Source organism: Martes martes, assembly GCF_963455335.1.
Source record: "Martes martes genome assembly, chromosome: 11".
NCBI classification, from domain to species: domain Eukaryota; kingdom Metazoa; phylum Chordata; class Mammalia; order Carnivora; family Mustelidae; genus Martes; species Martes martes.
The window spans coordinates 101,442,620-101,458,361 of NC_137899.1; the positions used below are offsets into that span (position 1 = coordinate 101,442,620).

General features: G+C 45.5%; 1 protein-coding gene across 1 annotated transcript; it reads right to left on the reverse strand.

Moving 5' to 3' along the window:
• Nucleotides 1-1,061: 1,061 nt before the first annotated feature.
• ZNF786 (zinc finger protein 786) lies at nucleotides 1,062-15,520 on the reverse strand. The gene is made up of 4 exons (XM_080818790.1): nucleotides 15,399-15,520; nucleotides 9,605-9,731; nucleotides 5,425-5,577; nucleotides 1,062-3,566 (listed from the first exon to the last, which is right to left on the reverse strand). The coding sequence occupies exons 1-4, from the start codon at nucleotides 15,414-15,416 to the stop codon at nucleotides 1,549-1,551; spliced, it is 2,316 nt and encodes a 771-aa protein (XP_080674916.1). The 5' UTR covers nucleotides 15,417-15,520; the 3' UTR covers nucleotides 1,062-1,548.
• Between the last annotated feature and the right edge of the window lie 222 nt (nucleotides 15,521-15,742).

Below are 15,742 nucleotides of genomic sequence, written 5' to 3' on the forward strand. Positions count from 1 at the left end.
AAAATAGAGCACCCAGCACGGAGCCTGACATGCAGCTTGATCTCACAACCCTGAGAACATGACCTGAGCCAAAATCAAGTCAAATTAACTGAGCCACCCAGACTCCCCTCTTTCCTTTTTTGAAAAAAAGAATCTTTGGAGCCAGTGTTCCAGAGAATATCATGTGTGAAACATTGTTTTCTAGTAACATCTGTTATAATTTAGTGATAATCTCATTTTCTGTCATCCCTCAGAATTTCAGGCCTTTTATTTATTTTTTTAAAGATTTATTTGAGAGAGAGGGCAAGGGAGAAGCAGACTCCCTGCTGAGCAGACAGCCTGACGTGCGGCCCAATCCCAGGACTCCAAGATCATGACCCAAGTGAAAGGCAGATTCTTCACCGACTGAGCCACCCAGATGCCCCAGAATTTCAGGTGTTCTACACGAAACATGAACCCTCTGAAAGTCAGGATTTCTTTGAATGGAGTGCAGGTATTCCCCTGAAGTACAAACATTCTGTGCTCACACAACCTTCACCTCATGTAGCAAATGGGGTAGTTTCCTAGACTTCTACTTGTATTATGTTTATTTGTAACATTTGGTTGAAAATTCTCTGCGCAGAACTATTGTTGCCTGTAGTGCTCCATGACAGAGCTGTTTGGTTTCGCTACTTTTTTCCCCAAAATTTTATTTTAAAGTAATCTCTACACCCAGCATGGGACTTGAACTCACAACCCCCAAGATCAAGAGTCGCACGCTCCACCAACTGAGCCAGCCAGGCATATTTTGTCTTTTCTCAGATTTAGTCACCGCTTAGATAGTCACTCTTGGGAATCTCATTCACTGTCTTGGCTTCAAACAGCATCTCTGTTCTGTAGCTCCCAAACCCATACCTCCCGTCCCAATCCATCTCGTATCTATAGTCTAGCCCCATACATCTTAGCACCCTTGCTTTTAGGTTTCTTCAACTCAGATGAGCCAAGCTTTGCTGAAATTATCAGCTTTTCCTTAGGGGGAGCTATGCACAATCACTGTGGAAGCCGCTGTGAGACCTCAGGATTCACAGAAACAGACAGGGATTCAGAGAACTTGTTTTATTGCTGTCGGTTTCAAAATGAATGACTCAAAAACAAATCCAACATCGTTATCAGGCTTGCAACAAAATCCACTGGATTTAAGCCCCCCAGTTTAGGATCACACTGTGCAGAAGAGTCAAGTGGACATTTAAGAGCCACCCCCCCCCCTTCCTCAGCTTGCAGAACAGTACTGGAGGGGCTGTCTTAGTTCCAGCGGGAATTTCGGAGCTAGCTTAGCATTTGCGGGGAAGTTACCACTTACAATGGCAGGGAAAACAGATATCTCTTTTATCAATAGATAGGAAATATGACAGGTGATGCGCTAAATGAGAAAATCCTGGGGGGTTTCTCAACTTCCTAACCGGAGTTACATTCTTGCTCAAAACGGGGACCCTGTTCCTAAAATCTGTCTTCCAGTGGGTTTGGCTCTGGCTGCTGTGAATTTCCAGGCCACACCAACTCCCCCAAGGCTCTAGAGACCCTCCACGGGCCTCAACTCCAGTCGGCCTCGATCATCGCAAACAGCTGGCTGAGCCTCTTCTTAATGTCCGACTCATTTGGAGCACTGTAGGATTTCGCGTGCACCCTGATGTGTTCCGCTAGTTTCGACTTATAAATGAAGCCCTTCCCGCAGTCGCCACAGGCAAAGGGCCTCTCGGGCCTGTGTATGCGCTGGTGCCGAAGCATGTGTCCCTTTTCCCGGAAGTTCTTGTCACACTCGGGACAGCGGAAAGGTCTCTCCCCTGTGTGCAGGCCTTGGTGGCTGAGCAGCTGCGCCTTCAAGCGGAAACTCTTGTCACACTTGGGACACTGGAAAGGCTTTTCCCCCGTGTGGGTCCTGATGTGCTCGATGAGCTTGGACTGCTTGGCAAAGCCCTTGCCACACTCGCAGGAGAAGGGCATCTCGCCGCCGTGCAGCAGCTGGTGGGCCTTCATGTCAGCCTTCACGCGGTAGCTCTTGCCGCACTCGGGGCACTGGAAGGGTCTCTCCCCCGTGTGCAGGCGCTGGTGACTCAGCAGCTGCCCCTTGAGGCGGAAACTCCGGTCGCAGGTGGCGCACTGGAAGGGCCTCTCCCCGCTGTGCACGCGGAAGTGCTCGGTGAGCTTGGACTGCCGGGTGAAGCCCTTGCCGCACTCCCCGCACGAGAAGGGCCTCTCCTTGCTGTGCGTGCGCTGGTGCGCCTTCAGGATGCCCTTGAGGCGGAAACTCTTGGCACACTCGGGGCACTGGAAGGGCCTCTCCCCGCTGTGTACTCTCAGGTGCTCGCGGAGCTTGCACTGGTGCGTGAAGGCCCGGCCGCACTCGCCGCAGGAGAACGGCCGCTCTCCGCCGTGGCGGAGCCGGTGCGCCCGCAGCATGCTCTGCAGGCGGAAGCTCAGCGGGCACTCGGGGCACTGGAAGGGCCTCTCGTCGCTGTGCAGCCGCTCGTGCCTCAGCAGCTGTCCCCGCTGGCGGAAGCTCCTGCCGCACTGGGCGCACCAGAAGGGCTTCTCCCCGCTGTGGACGCGGCCGTGCTCCGTGAGCTTACACTGCTTGGCGAAGGCCTTGCCGCACTTCCGGCAGGGGAAGGGCCGCTCGCCGCGGTGCACGCGCTGGTGGCCCCTGAGCAGGCCGCGCAGGCGGAAGCTCTTGCCACACTCCGGGCAGCGGAAGGGCTTCTCTCCCGTGTGCACCCGGACGTGGCCGGCGAGCTTGGACCTGGCAGCGAAGTGCTCACCGCACTCGGCGCAGGAGAACGTCCTCTCCCCGGCTCCCCTGCGGGCGCAGCGCTCCTCACGCGGGCTCGGCCTCCCTCCCGAGGGCACAGCGGCCGGCTCAGCCCTGCCCGGGAAGGCGCCATCGCCTTCTCTCCAGGAGCCTAGCCTCTCCCCGCCTGGCGGGCCCCGGCGAGCCTGCATGCCGCTCCCGGACAGCACGCTCCCGTCGCATCTGGGGCACCGGGACGGCCTCTCCCCCTCGTGCGGGAGGCGGTGGCCCAGAAGGGGCTGCTTGGGCGGGAAGCACGTCTGGCACTCGGGGTCCCGCAGGGCGCCCTTCCCCGCGTGCACAGCCAGATGCGCGAGGAAAGGCCGCTTCCGGCGGAAGCTCCTCCCACAGTCCGGACACCGGAAGCGCCTGGGAGCCTGAGGGCGGCTCCGCTGCGGCTGCGGATTAGCTTGGCGGCTGCGCTTCTTCCAGAACCTCCACGGCTGGTCCTTCAAGTGGCTTCTCTGGTGCTTCTCCAAGTGGTCCTTAGTCCAAAAGCTCTCACCGCAGACAGCGCAAGGGTGCTGGGTGCCCTCCCAGGAGGAGGCCTCCCGCCGGCCAGGGAGACCCAGCGTTCTGGGGGCTGCTGGACGTGGAGCCTGAGCGTCACGGCTCGGTGGGTTCCGGAGGGCGATGCTTTGGTCAAGCCTGAAGGAAACATCTTCCCCTCCTCCTCGGCAGGGTTCGGAAGGGCACTGGCCCGCTCCGCGATCTACTTGGAAACGGCATTCAGCTTCTCCTGAATGCACAGCTTGTGGGCCTCCTGAAATAGAAAACAAACAGTCAGTATTCCTGCCTGTGACATGACTAACGGCTTATGTCACCAGGAGAGAGACCTTAGGGAACGGTGACGTCTGGTGGCCTGGGAACCCAGCTCCCACGGAGCTCCACCACCAGGGACACTTCACTGTGGTTCTGTGTCATGGCTGCGAGTCTGTCTGCTGAGAGTCTAAAACAGGAAGGAAAACTAAACTGAGAAACGTATCTTAAAAGAGGAAAATATAGGGGTGCCTGGCTGGCTCAGTCAGTCAAAAGAGCATGTGGCTTTTTCACAGGGTCGTGAGTTCAAGCCTCACTTTGGGGGTAGAGATTACTTAAGTTACACTTAAGAAAAAAAAAAGAGGAAAATATAGGTCTCAAACACGGGACCTAAGCCTTGGAATTTGGGTTCAAATCCCATCTCTTCACTGTGTAGCCTCTGTCAAGCTAATCCCTCTTTCTTGGCTTCAGTTCCTTCTGCAGACACAGGGAAGCAACAGGACATTTCACTGTCATGAACTTCAGGTGAGTTCCTGCATGTAAGGTGCTGAGCACGTGACCAGCGTACTGAACACACCTGTAAGTGCTCACCACCATCAACCACAGGCCTATCACACTTTGCCATTCTGATGTGCAGACATTCCTGAAATCACCAAGTGATGACGGCACTGATGACCCTAACACCACCGTCGTGATCCAGGGATGTCCCTAAGGCCAGGCAGCAGGGCCTGGTCTCTTCTCCCCCCTCCTCACCCCTACCCTACAAACCTTTTAAAAAGATTTTTGGAAGAATTGATAACAGGTGGCAAAAAGTGAAATAATTTGTGGAGCAAAACTCCTTTCTTTACTGTCCAGAAAGAGGCAGCCAAAAACTCAAGAAAACTATGGACAAGATTTCTTGGGATGATGCTCCCATTGGTTTTCTCATTCTATACTTTAATGCTGACTTTTAAGAATCCAAAAATCTCCGGGGCACCTGAGTGGCTCAGTCAGTTGAGCATCCAACTCTTGATTTCAGCTCAGGTCATGATCTTGAGTTCCAAGCTGGGCTCCACACTCAGCAAGCAATCTGCTTGAAATTCTCTCCCTCTGCCCTGACGCCCACTCGTTCTCATTCTCTCTAATAAATACGTAAATACTAAAAAAAATTCCAAGAGGGCGCCTGTGTGGCTCAGTGGGTTAAAGCCTCTCTGCCTTCGGCTTGGGTCATGATCCCAGGGTCCTGGGATTGAGCCCCGGGTCGGGCTCTCTGCTGAGCAGGGAGCCTGCTTCCTCCTCTATTTGCCTGCCTGTCTGCCTACTTGTGATCTCTGTCAAGTAAATAAATAAAATTTAAAAAAATTCTAAGAATCTCAGACTCTTCCATCATAACAAGAAACAACACAGGAGAGCTGAGTTTTAGGTAATCAAGGAGAGTCAACAGTCTCCATACAGGAAGGAAGCAATTTTGGTCACTAGTATGTGGATAATCAGTCTCTGAGTCCTGCCATCATCCCCCTTGCCTTACCTACTAACAACAGCTCACATTTACTGAGCTCTTAGTGTGTGCCAGGTATCACTTTAACACTTCACATATGTTAACCTATACAGTCCTATCTAGGTATTTTCATTGTCTTCATTTTCAAGGTCAGGAAATTGAAATACTGAGAGGCTGAAGAACTTGCCCAAGGTGTCCCCAGAAAAGACAAGATCCAGACTCAGACTCTTGAACCCACACTCCCAACCACTGTACTTTACTGTGTTTCTCTAGAATACACCAGATGTCCAGCCTCAGCCCAGCCAAACAGGAAGACAAGATCAGAAAATTGGAACAAACTGAGTATACTGTCTTGAGGACAGGGCCCTGGTTTCTTAATACTCACCCCCAAACTGATGGCCCTCGATAACTGGATCAAATTGCAAACGAGCAGAAGAGCAAATTATGGTTCCTGATTTCTGTGTTTCTTGCCAGTTCTGGAAGAACTCTCTCTCCTGTTCAATCCAGGATATTAGTTCTGGTTTGGGGAGTCCATTATCTGTGCAAAAATTTCAGACAGGGTAGTTTGGTTTCTTTGAGCACTAAATTGAAGCACACCAAGATGCTTTAAAGTTTTCAAAATGTACTCCTGGGAAAACGCATGAGACAAGAAGTTAAAAAAAAAATAGATTATAGGTTCACTCAAGGAGGAGCAAAACTGCCCACATTTCCTAACAGTACTTCCTAATCTATCTGGACCTATTAAAGCAGTTTAGTGTTTAAATCCTGTCTTTTGGGGGCGGGGGCTGGGTGCTCAGTTGTTGAGCAGAGTCTGCCTTCAGCTCAGGTTGTGATCCCAGGGTCCTGGGACTGAGCCCCGCATCAGGGTCCCTGCTTGATGGAAAGTCTGCTTCTCCCTCTCTCACTCCCCCTGCTATGTTCCCTCTCTGGCTGTGTCTCTCTCTGTCAAATAAATAAATAAAACCTTTAAAAAATAAAATAAATAAAATAAATCCTGCCTCAGTCCCCATATATCTAGGAATGTGCATTTTGTCATGGGTTTCATAAAACTCACTAGTAGTGTGCTTTGAGAATGGTGAACAGCCCCACAGACAACTGGAGATACCATGGGAAGAGGGGGGTATGCAAAATAAGAAACAGAATGCCTATCCTAGGAAATTTCAAAGTAGGTAAATATTCTCAGAAGTCTGCTGGTTGACAGTGCTAATCACAACCCAAATCATGTCAGAGTTCTGCTAGAATAAAAAGGGTTGCAAGCAATGAAATAAGCAAATGAAAATAGTTACAAGATTGTCTAATATATGACCACATTCTCCTAATAAAATGTTTATGTACTTTCAAGTAAGACTTTCTTTCAATAGTATCTCTTTTACAGAACCTCAATTATGCTTCGTAGATTGCTAAAGGGAGATCAGTGTATAGTTCAGATCAGAGAAAGAGAGGAAGCCAGGTAATGCCTCAGGGATAAAATGTCAGAGTGGTGTAGGACGTGTGGAGACTGGTCACTCCGCTCCAGATCCCTCCTTGCCCCCTGAAATCTGACTTCAATCCCAAAAGAATTCTAAGTCTGCTCTTAGAAGAAAAGGAATCACTATCTTTTATTTAAATCCATACACCTATTCTCAATCTTCATCTGTTGAAACCCCAGCATCTTTTAATTTTTTAAAAGATTTTATTTATTTATTTGACAGAGATCACAAGTAGGCAGAGAGGGAGGCAGAGAGAGAGAGAGGGGGGAAGCAAGCTCCCCGCTGAGGAGAGAGCCCGATGCAGGACTTGATCCCAGGACCCTGAGATCATGACCCGAGGTGAAGGCAGAGGCTTAACTCACTGAGCCACCCAGGTGCCCCCCAGCATCTTCTAAAAGTATTTTTCCAAAAATAAAACCAAGAAAACAATTCAATTTACAATAACACCAAAAAGAATACCACACTTAGGAATAAACTTAATAAAAGAAATGTAAGACTTACACAATAGAAACTATAAAATATTGCCAAAAGAGATTTTAAAAGTCATAATAAATGGAAAGATATCTCATGTTCATGAGTAGAAGTTCTAAGATTGTTAAGATGACAATATTCCCAAGGGGAGAGGCGTGGGAAGAGGGGGTAACTGGGTGATGGACATTAAGGAGGGCACGTGATGTAACAAGCACTGGGTATTACATAACTCATGAATCACTGACCTCTGAAACTAACAATACATTATATGTTAATTAACTGAACTTAAATTTTTTAAAATGAGTAAAAAGATTAAAAAAAAAAAAGAAACCCTTGCTGCTTTTCTGATATAAACATTTAGACCTATACACTTCCCTCTAAGTGCTGCTTTGGTGCATCTCACAAATTTTGCTGCTTTATATTTTCATTATCATCCAACTTTAAATATTTTCTAATTTCTCTTGTGATTTCTTCTTTGGTTTATAACTTATTTAGAATCATCTTGTTTGAGGGGCGCCTGGGTGGCTCAGTGGGTTAAAGCCTCCGCCTTCAGCTCAGGTCATGATCCCAGGGTCCTGGGATCAAGCCCCATATCCAGCTCTCTGCTCAGCAGGGAGCCTGCTTCCTTTCCTCTCTCTCTCTGCCTGCCTCTCTGCCTACTTGTGTTCTCTGTCAAATAAATAAAAAATCTCAAAAAAAAAAAAAAAGAGAAACATCTCATTTGAAAACAAATGAGTAAAAAAACACAAAGCAAAATCAGACGTATAAATAGAACAAACTGACGACTGCAAGAGTGAAAGGGGAAGAAGAAAGGCAAAATGAGTGACAGGGAGTGGGAGACACAGGCCTCAATTATGGCACGAATGAGTCACAGGAATGAAAGGCATAGCACAGGGAATAAAGTCAATGGTGCTGTCAATGATACTGTACTAGCGTTCTATGGTGACAGATGGTAGCTACGCTTGTGGTGAGCATAGCACACAGAGATGGTGAATCACTATGATATACACCTGAAACTAATGTAATATTGTGTGTATACTATAATTTAAAAAAATTAAAGAACATATAGCTATAATTAAACAATGTGAATGTAAAATATAAAAATAAAATACATTTTAAAAAAAAGATGACAATATTCCCCAAATCCAATCTGGTTTTGTTTTTTTTTTTTAAATATTTATTTATTTGATAGAGAGAGATCACAAGTAGGCAGAGAGGCAGGCAGAGAGAGAGGAGGAAGCAGGCTCCCTGCCGAGCAGAGAGCCTGACTCGGGGCTCGATCCCAGGACCCCGGGACTATGACCCGAGCCGAAGGCAGAGGCTTTAACCCACTGAGCCACCCAGGTGCCCCAATCCAATCTGTTTTTTGTTGTTGTGGTTGTTTTGTTTTGTTTTGTTTTGTTTTGCAAAAATTGACAAAAGTAATGGCAATCAAAACAGCATAGTATTGGCATGAAGATAAACATATAGATCAATGAAACAGAGTTGAGAATCCAGGAATAAACTTCTACATTTATGGCGAATTGATTCTCCAAAAGGGTGCCAAGAGAATTCAATGGGGGAAAGAATACTTTTATCAAAAAATAAGTGTTGGGACAACTGGATATCCATATGCAAAAGAAGCTGGATCCCTACCCCACACTGTATAAAAAAATTAACTCAAAATGGATCAGAGACCTAAATGTAAGCACTGAGGGATGCCTGGGTAGCATAATGAGTTAATGCTGCCTACACTCGATAAATTAAAGTAATAGAGATAGAAGCATGGATAGTTAGATTGGAGGAAAGTCCAGTAAGAACTAAAACAGAAAGGGCGCCTGGGTGGCTCAGTGGGTTAAGCCTCTGCCTTTGGCTCAGGTCATGAGCTCAGGGTCCTGGGATCGAGCCCCGCGTCGGGCTCTCTGCTCAGCGGGGAGCCTGCTTCCCCCTCTCTCTCTGCCTGCCTGTCTGCCTACTTGTGATTTCTGCCTGTCAAATAAATAAATAAATAAAATCTTAAAAAAAAAAAAAAAGAACTTAAACAGAAAAGGTTAACAGTGGTTGCCTTGGGGAATTATTCGAGTACAGGAGTGAGGATGAAGCAGAGACTATATCACTCATTTGATACATTAAAAAAAATTTTAAGAAAGACCCAGTAAGCAAAAAGGCTAAAAAGAGCATCCATTACCATAACGATGAAGAGACTGCTGCTGTTAACAATCTCAGGGTATAGCCTTAGAAAATCTCACTGGAGAGAAATATTTTAGCCTTTCTGAGTTATACAGACCCCACGGTAAAAACCAACAGGTAGTGACATCCTAGGGTAAAGATATACATTATGGACATGAGCTGGGAGTGCTCCCATATGGAAATCACAGCAACCTGTGAGCATGTAGTGACTACAAGCCCTAAGTCACCGCTGACCATCACACATCAAAGTCTTAAATATTCTCCTTTCTAAATGTCTACCCTTGAGTAAGGATTAGCAATGCTTACAGAAGTATTAACAAAGAGGACTCTAGGCTAAAAAATACCGTTCTGAGTTCATTTCTGAGAAATCTGACCTAACAAACAGGACCATCAAATGCCCGAGACCTCTTCCAGACCCAGTTCCATGACTTCCCCACAACATTGAGTACTTCTTACCTAGAGAAACAAGAATCTCGTAATTGGTTCTCATTACGTGCTTGTAAAGCTCCTTCTGCCACGCCTCTAGGTTCTGCCATTCTTGCTCGGAGAAATAAATGGCCACATCCTCAAAAGTCAAAGGTAACTGAAATTACAGACATATACATACACAGGCATTAGTGCTTCAAAAGGATTTCAGCTCCTTCTCATCAATTCTTTTTTTTTTTTTTTTTTTAAAGTAAACTCTATCCCCAAGGTGGGGCTCATACTCACAACCCTGAGATCCAGAGTCACACGCTCTCCCCACTGGGCCAGCCAGATGCCCCTCCTTGTCATCAATTTAAAAATTTTTGTAGTGGACACTGCTTGTCTATTCAGCTTCCTCCTTGGGAAATACTCCTTCCCCTACTCCAGTCATGTGGTTCTGCTGTTACCCACTACACCACAGTTCTTTACGCTTGTTCAAACTCTGTATGAATATGGATAGTAAATAATTTTTTTTTCTTTTAAAACAGTGGAAATAGGGTGCCTGGGTGGCTCAGTGGGTTGAGCCTCTGCCTTTGGCTCAGGTCATGATCTCAGCGTCCTGGGATCGAGGCCCACATCGGGCTCTCTGCTCAACGGGGAGCCTACTTTCCCCCAACCCCCGCCTGCTTCTCTGCCTAATTGTCACCTCTCTCTGTCAAGTAAATAAATAAATAAATAAAATCTTTTAAAAAATTACAACAGTGGAAATAAATCACTGGGTAACTTCATTCATTTAATATATTAAAGATAGCTTTCCAGGTCAGTATGTAGAGGCAAAACCAGGTTTTTGTAAATTGCAGTATATTTCATGCCATGGGTACATAAACCCCACTGATGGGACATACATTGTTTCCATTTCCTTTATAAACAATACTCTGATATGCTTCCCAATATATTAGTACTTTTACCTCTGTAAGATAAAGCCTAAAAAGGAAAACTACTAAATCAAAAGTTATAAACATGTACAGTTTAATAAATACCATTAGATTGCCCTCCAAAAAGAATCAGCATTTTTGCCTTTGCTAGTAAGACTTTTTTTTTTTTTTAAGATTTTAATTATTTATTTGACAGAGAGAGAGAGAGAAATCACAAGCAGGCAGAGCAGCAGGCAGAGAAAGAGAAAGGGAAGCAGGCTCCTCACTGAGCAGAGAGCCTGATGCAGGGCCTGGGTTCATGACCTGACCAGAAGGCAGAGGCTAAACCCACTGAGCCACCCAGGCGCCCCTTATTTCTGCACACCTCTGCCAGCACAGGTTGTTTTTGTTTTTGTTTTAAAGATTTTATTTATTTGACAGAGATCACAAGTAGGCAGAGGTGCAGGTGGGGTGGGGTGGGGGGAAGTCGACTCCCTGCTGAGCAGAGAGCCAGATGCGGGGCTCAATCCCAGAACCCTGGGATCATGACCTGAGCCCCTGAGCCGAAGGTAGAGGCTTAACCCACTGAGCCACCTAAGCACCCCCAGCACAGGTTGTTCTTAAACCTTTTTATTTTTTATTTTGCCACTGTAATGGGTAAAAAAAATTGTACTTCATTCTTTTAATTTGCATTAATTTGTGAAGCTTAGCATCCTTTTCATAGTTTTCTGGGGAGGGGAGCATTCCACATAACTTTGTGTAGGTCTGTTCACATCCTTTGCTCAACATTCTAGTGGGTTCCTATAATTTGAACGGACTTTCTCATATTAGGGTTAATATCCTTTGATTGACTAGCAAACGCTTTTTTTTAAAAGATTTTATTTATTTCGGAGAGAGAAAGTGAGTGCAAGCATGAGCAAGGAAGACAGAGGGAGAAGCAAGTTCCCCACTGAGCAGAGAGCCCAATGTGGAATGTGGGATGGTGTGGGACTTAATCCCAGGACCTTGGGATGATGACCTGAGCTGAAGGCAGACACTTAACCCACTGAGCCACCCAGGTGCCCCTCACATTGCTTTTTTCTTTTATTATTATACTTTGCAGAAGAATGTCTTTTGTGGCTTCAGGGTTTAGTATGTTGATTTGGAAGACTTCCTAAGATTATAAAATACTCTCCTAAATTCTTCATAACATTCTTGTAACTTTTATCAGAATTAGACGTTCTTCATCTGGAACTTATTTCTGCATATCATAACCAGAAGGAATATAATTCCTTTTGTAAGTGGATATTCACTCATCACAAAGTTTCCTGAATAGTCCATTCTTTTCCCATTAATTTGGGATCACTTTTCATCAACTAGGTTTCCATTTATACTTGGGTATATTTTTGTTCCATTGGTGAATGTGTCTTTTTTGCTACAGTACTGCACTGCTTAATTTTTAGTTGGTTTTTTAAAATACTTTTTTATTTTTTTATTAACATATAATGTATTATTAGCCCAAGGGGTACAGGTCTGTGAATTGCCAGGTTTACACACTTCACAGCACTCACCATAGCACATACCCTCCCCAATGTCCATAACCCTATCACCCTCTCCCTACCCCCCTCCCTCTGACAATCCTCAGCTTGTTTTGTGACATTAAGAGTCTCTTATGGTTTGTCTCCCTCCTGATCCCATCTTGTTTCATTTTTTCCTTCCCTGCCCCCCAAACCCCCCACTTTGCCTCTCAACTTCCTCATATCAGGGAGATCATATATGATAATTGTTTTTCTCCGATTGATTTATTTCACTCAGCATAATACCCTCTAGTTCCATCCACGTTGTTGCAAATGGCAATACTTCATTTCTTTTGATGGCTGCATAGTATTCCATTGTATATATATACCACCTTTTCTTTATCCATTCATCTGTTGATGGACATCTAGGTTCTTTCCATAGTTTGGCTATTGTGGACATTGCTGCTATAAACATTCGGGTGCAGGTGCCCCTTCAGATCACTACGTTTGTATCTTTAGGGTAAATACCCAGTAGTGCGATTGCTGGGTTGTAGGGTAGCTCTATTTTCCACTTTTTCAGGAACCTCCATGCTGTTTTCCAGAGTGACTGCACAAGCTTGGATTCCCACCAACAGTGTAGGAGAGTTCCCCTTTCTCTGCATCCTCGCCAGCCTTTGTCATTTCCTGACTTGTTAATTTTAGCCATTCTGACTGGTGTGAGGTGGTATCTCACTGTGGTTTTGATTTGTATTTCCCTGATGCCGAGTGATGTGGAGCACTTTTTCATGTGTCTTTTGGCCATCTGGATGTCTTCTTTGCAGAAATGTCTGTTCATGTCCTCTGCCTGTTTCTTGATTGGATTATTTGTTCTTTGGGTTAATTCTTAGTTTTATCTGATATTTTGCTATTTAAGAGGACGTGGTCATCCACTACCACCTCCATCATTTTCCACAGGAAATTGTCTTGACTTTTCTTGTCTGTTTTCTCATCTACATACACAGGAAAGATACTTTGTCAAATTTATACAAATTCTATTGGGATTCTGATAGGAATATACTAATTTTGAGAGAACTGGATCTCTAAAACACGGGATCTTTCCTTCCAAAAACATCTTTCTTATTTATCTAGACATTTTTATGTGTTTTAGCAAAATTTAGTTTCCTTCATATAGACCTTATATAATTCTTGATAGGTTCATTCCTACAAACTGTAGAGTTTTTGTTGCTACCATGTTTGAGGGGTTTGTCCCATTAAATTTTCTTTTTTTAAAAATAATAACACATGCAAATGTGTTTAAAACATTTTTTAAACATTTAACATTTAAACATGCCTTGGATAAATCAAACACTTTCTAAGGTGTATAACTAGAAGCATGTAAGTTATATATTTGTTAAAGTACTCTAATTTCATTAAGTATATACTCTTTTAGGGGCGCCTGGGTGGCTTAGTCAGTTAAGCATCCACCTTTGGCTCAGGTCATTATCTTGGGGTCCTGCGATCCAGTCCCACACCAGGCCCCCTGCTCAGTGGGAAGCCTGCCCCTCTCCCACTGCCCCTGCTTGTGTTCCCTCTCTTGCTGTCAAATAAATAAATAAACTCTTAAAAAAAAAAAAAAACTTTCTCCTTGTGTATGTCTTATCTTTTAATTTTATTTATGCTTATATTGTACATATATTTTCAGTTTCAATGCAAATGTTATCAGTCTTAGGTCATTTTGCTTTCTCTGTTTTAAAAAAAAATTTCGTATGTAGGTTGCAAAGATATACTAAATTTTCTTCCAAAAGGCTTAAGTTTTACTTTTCATGTTTAGATTTTAAATTTATCCGGAACATAATATTTTTTATGGTATACAGTGGTGATTTACCTCAATGCTGTTTTCCAACTGGAAAAGGCAATTGTCCCAGTACTGCTTTTGAAGGTGTCTGTATTACTTTCCTAAAGCTGCTGTAACGAAGTACCCTAACTGGGTGGTTTAAAACAATAAAAATGTAGTTTCTTATAGTTCCAGTGGCTAGAAGTCTGGTATCAAGTGTCAGCAGGGCCACCCGATCTCTGAAGCCTCCAGGGGAGAATCCTTTCCATGCCTTTCCCTTAGCTTCTGGCAGTGGCTGGCGATCCCTGGTACTTCTTAAGGGTACATAACTCTAATCTCTGTCTCCACTGTAACAGGGTGTTCTCCCTTTCTGTGTCTGGGTCTCTGTATCTCTTCTTATAAAGATACCAGTCATAGTGGATTAAGAATCTACCCTATTCCCTTATGATCTCATTTTAACCAATTAAATCTGCAACAACTTATTTCTGAGTAAGGTCACACAATCTTGAGGTTCCAGGAAGGACATGAATTTGGGGGAGACACTATTCAACACAGTACAGTCTGCATCTGGGTTCTCTTTCCATTTCCACTGCTCTGTCTGTCCCTGCACAAAACAGCACAGTAGTAATTCGATGGACTTACAATAAGTTTTCTTGTCTGCTAGTGCAATTCCCCTTTCGTTGTTCTTTTTTCAGAATCATATTTTGACCTTTATTTTTTCAAATGAAATTTAGAATCTGTTTGTCTAAATTCACAAAAATCTTACTACCATTTTAATGAAACTGCAGTAAATGTATATATGAGGTTGGAAGAAAAGTATCATTTTACTGTATTTAGTCTTCCATTTATAGGCCTGGTTATCTCCCATTTATTTATAGTTTCTCCATAAAGGTGCGGCATATCTTTTAAATATTTAATCCTAGAAATTACATTTTCTTAGCGGAGACTGTTAACGTTATTTGGAAATCAATAACCTCATGAATTCGTTTAGTCATCAGGAAAAATGATCAAAATGAAAATTTATACGCTGTTTTAAAAAAACATAATGGCCATTCCCTCTAAACTTGGATTACAACAAAACATTAAATAACTAAATAATGTATATTCTGTTTCAGTTTTTAAATCCTATTCTATTCCTTCCAACTTGTCTTCTTTCCCTCCTTACACTCAACACAAACTGTAACACGCTAGCGGCTAAATTACCTTATTCAAGCCGCTGCCAGACAATCGCTTCAACCCTCAAAATCTTAAGTCTTTTAAAACTCTTGCTCTGAACTCAGTAACTGATGTAAAACCGGCTGAGCTCGAACACGCACCCCCGGCACCAGATCCATTTCTCTGCTTTCCCTTGCCCGCCTCCGCCACGCCCGGGCGCCCCGGCCCAGGCTGGGCCCGCTGCTGAGTAGGCCTGGTCCACGCTCGGTCTGTTCGCGAGGGCGGCCACGGACGAGTCCCACAAGTGGCGGTCACCGGCCACTCGGGGCCTCGAGCGACCCCCGGACTCCGCTCCACCCGTCCTCTGCAGCCGCCCCGAATGAAACCGGATGGGTACCCGCCAAGCCGCAGCCCGGAGCCCGCCCCGAGCCCCGCACCCGGACGTCCGCGCGGAGAGCCTTTCTTACCGGAGCCGGTTCGGCCATGGCTCCCGCGCTCCCGCCCGTCGGCGGCCCGGGAGACGCCGAGTTCTGGGGCGGCCCCGCGGAACCTACCTCGGCTCGCGGCTTCCCGCCCCGCCCAGCCCTGCAGGCCCAGCCCCAGCGCGGTGCACGCTGGGACTCGAGCCCGATTTCCCCCACCCTCCCCACAGCGCCCCTTGCGGCCCGGAGGAGACAGCGTCGGCCGCAGGAGCCGCCCTTGCAGAACTGGGCACCCTGGCCGCGGCTGTGTCGGTGGCGGGTCATCTCGCTCTGCCGGGGGTCTCCAAACGACGAGGACCGAGACCCAGACGCGCTCAAAGGCGCTGGAG

Bases quoted from the DNA above. Each gene is read 5' to 3' on its own strand.
- ZNF786 (XM_080818790.1), bottom strand. The intron at 5,578-9,604 runs GTAAGAAGTACT...ATTTTTGCACAG, and splicing joins CGAGATTCTTGTTTCTCTAG to ATAATGGACTCCCCAAACCA. The intron at 3,567-5,424 runs GTGAGTATTAAG...TTTCTATTTCAG, and splicing joins CGAGGGCCATCAGTTTGGGG to GAGGCCCACAAGCTGTGCAT.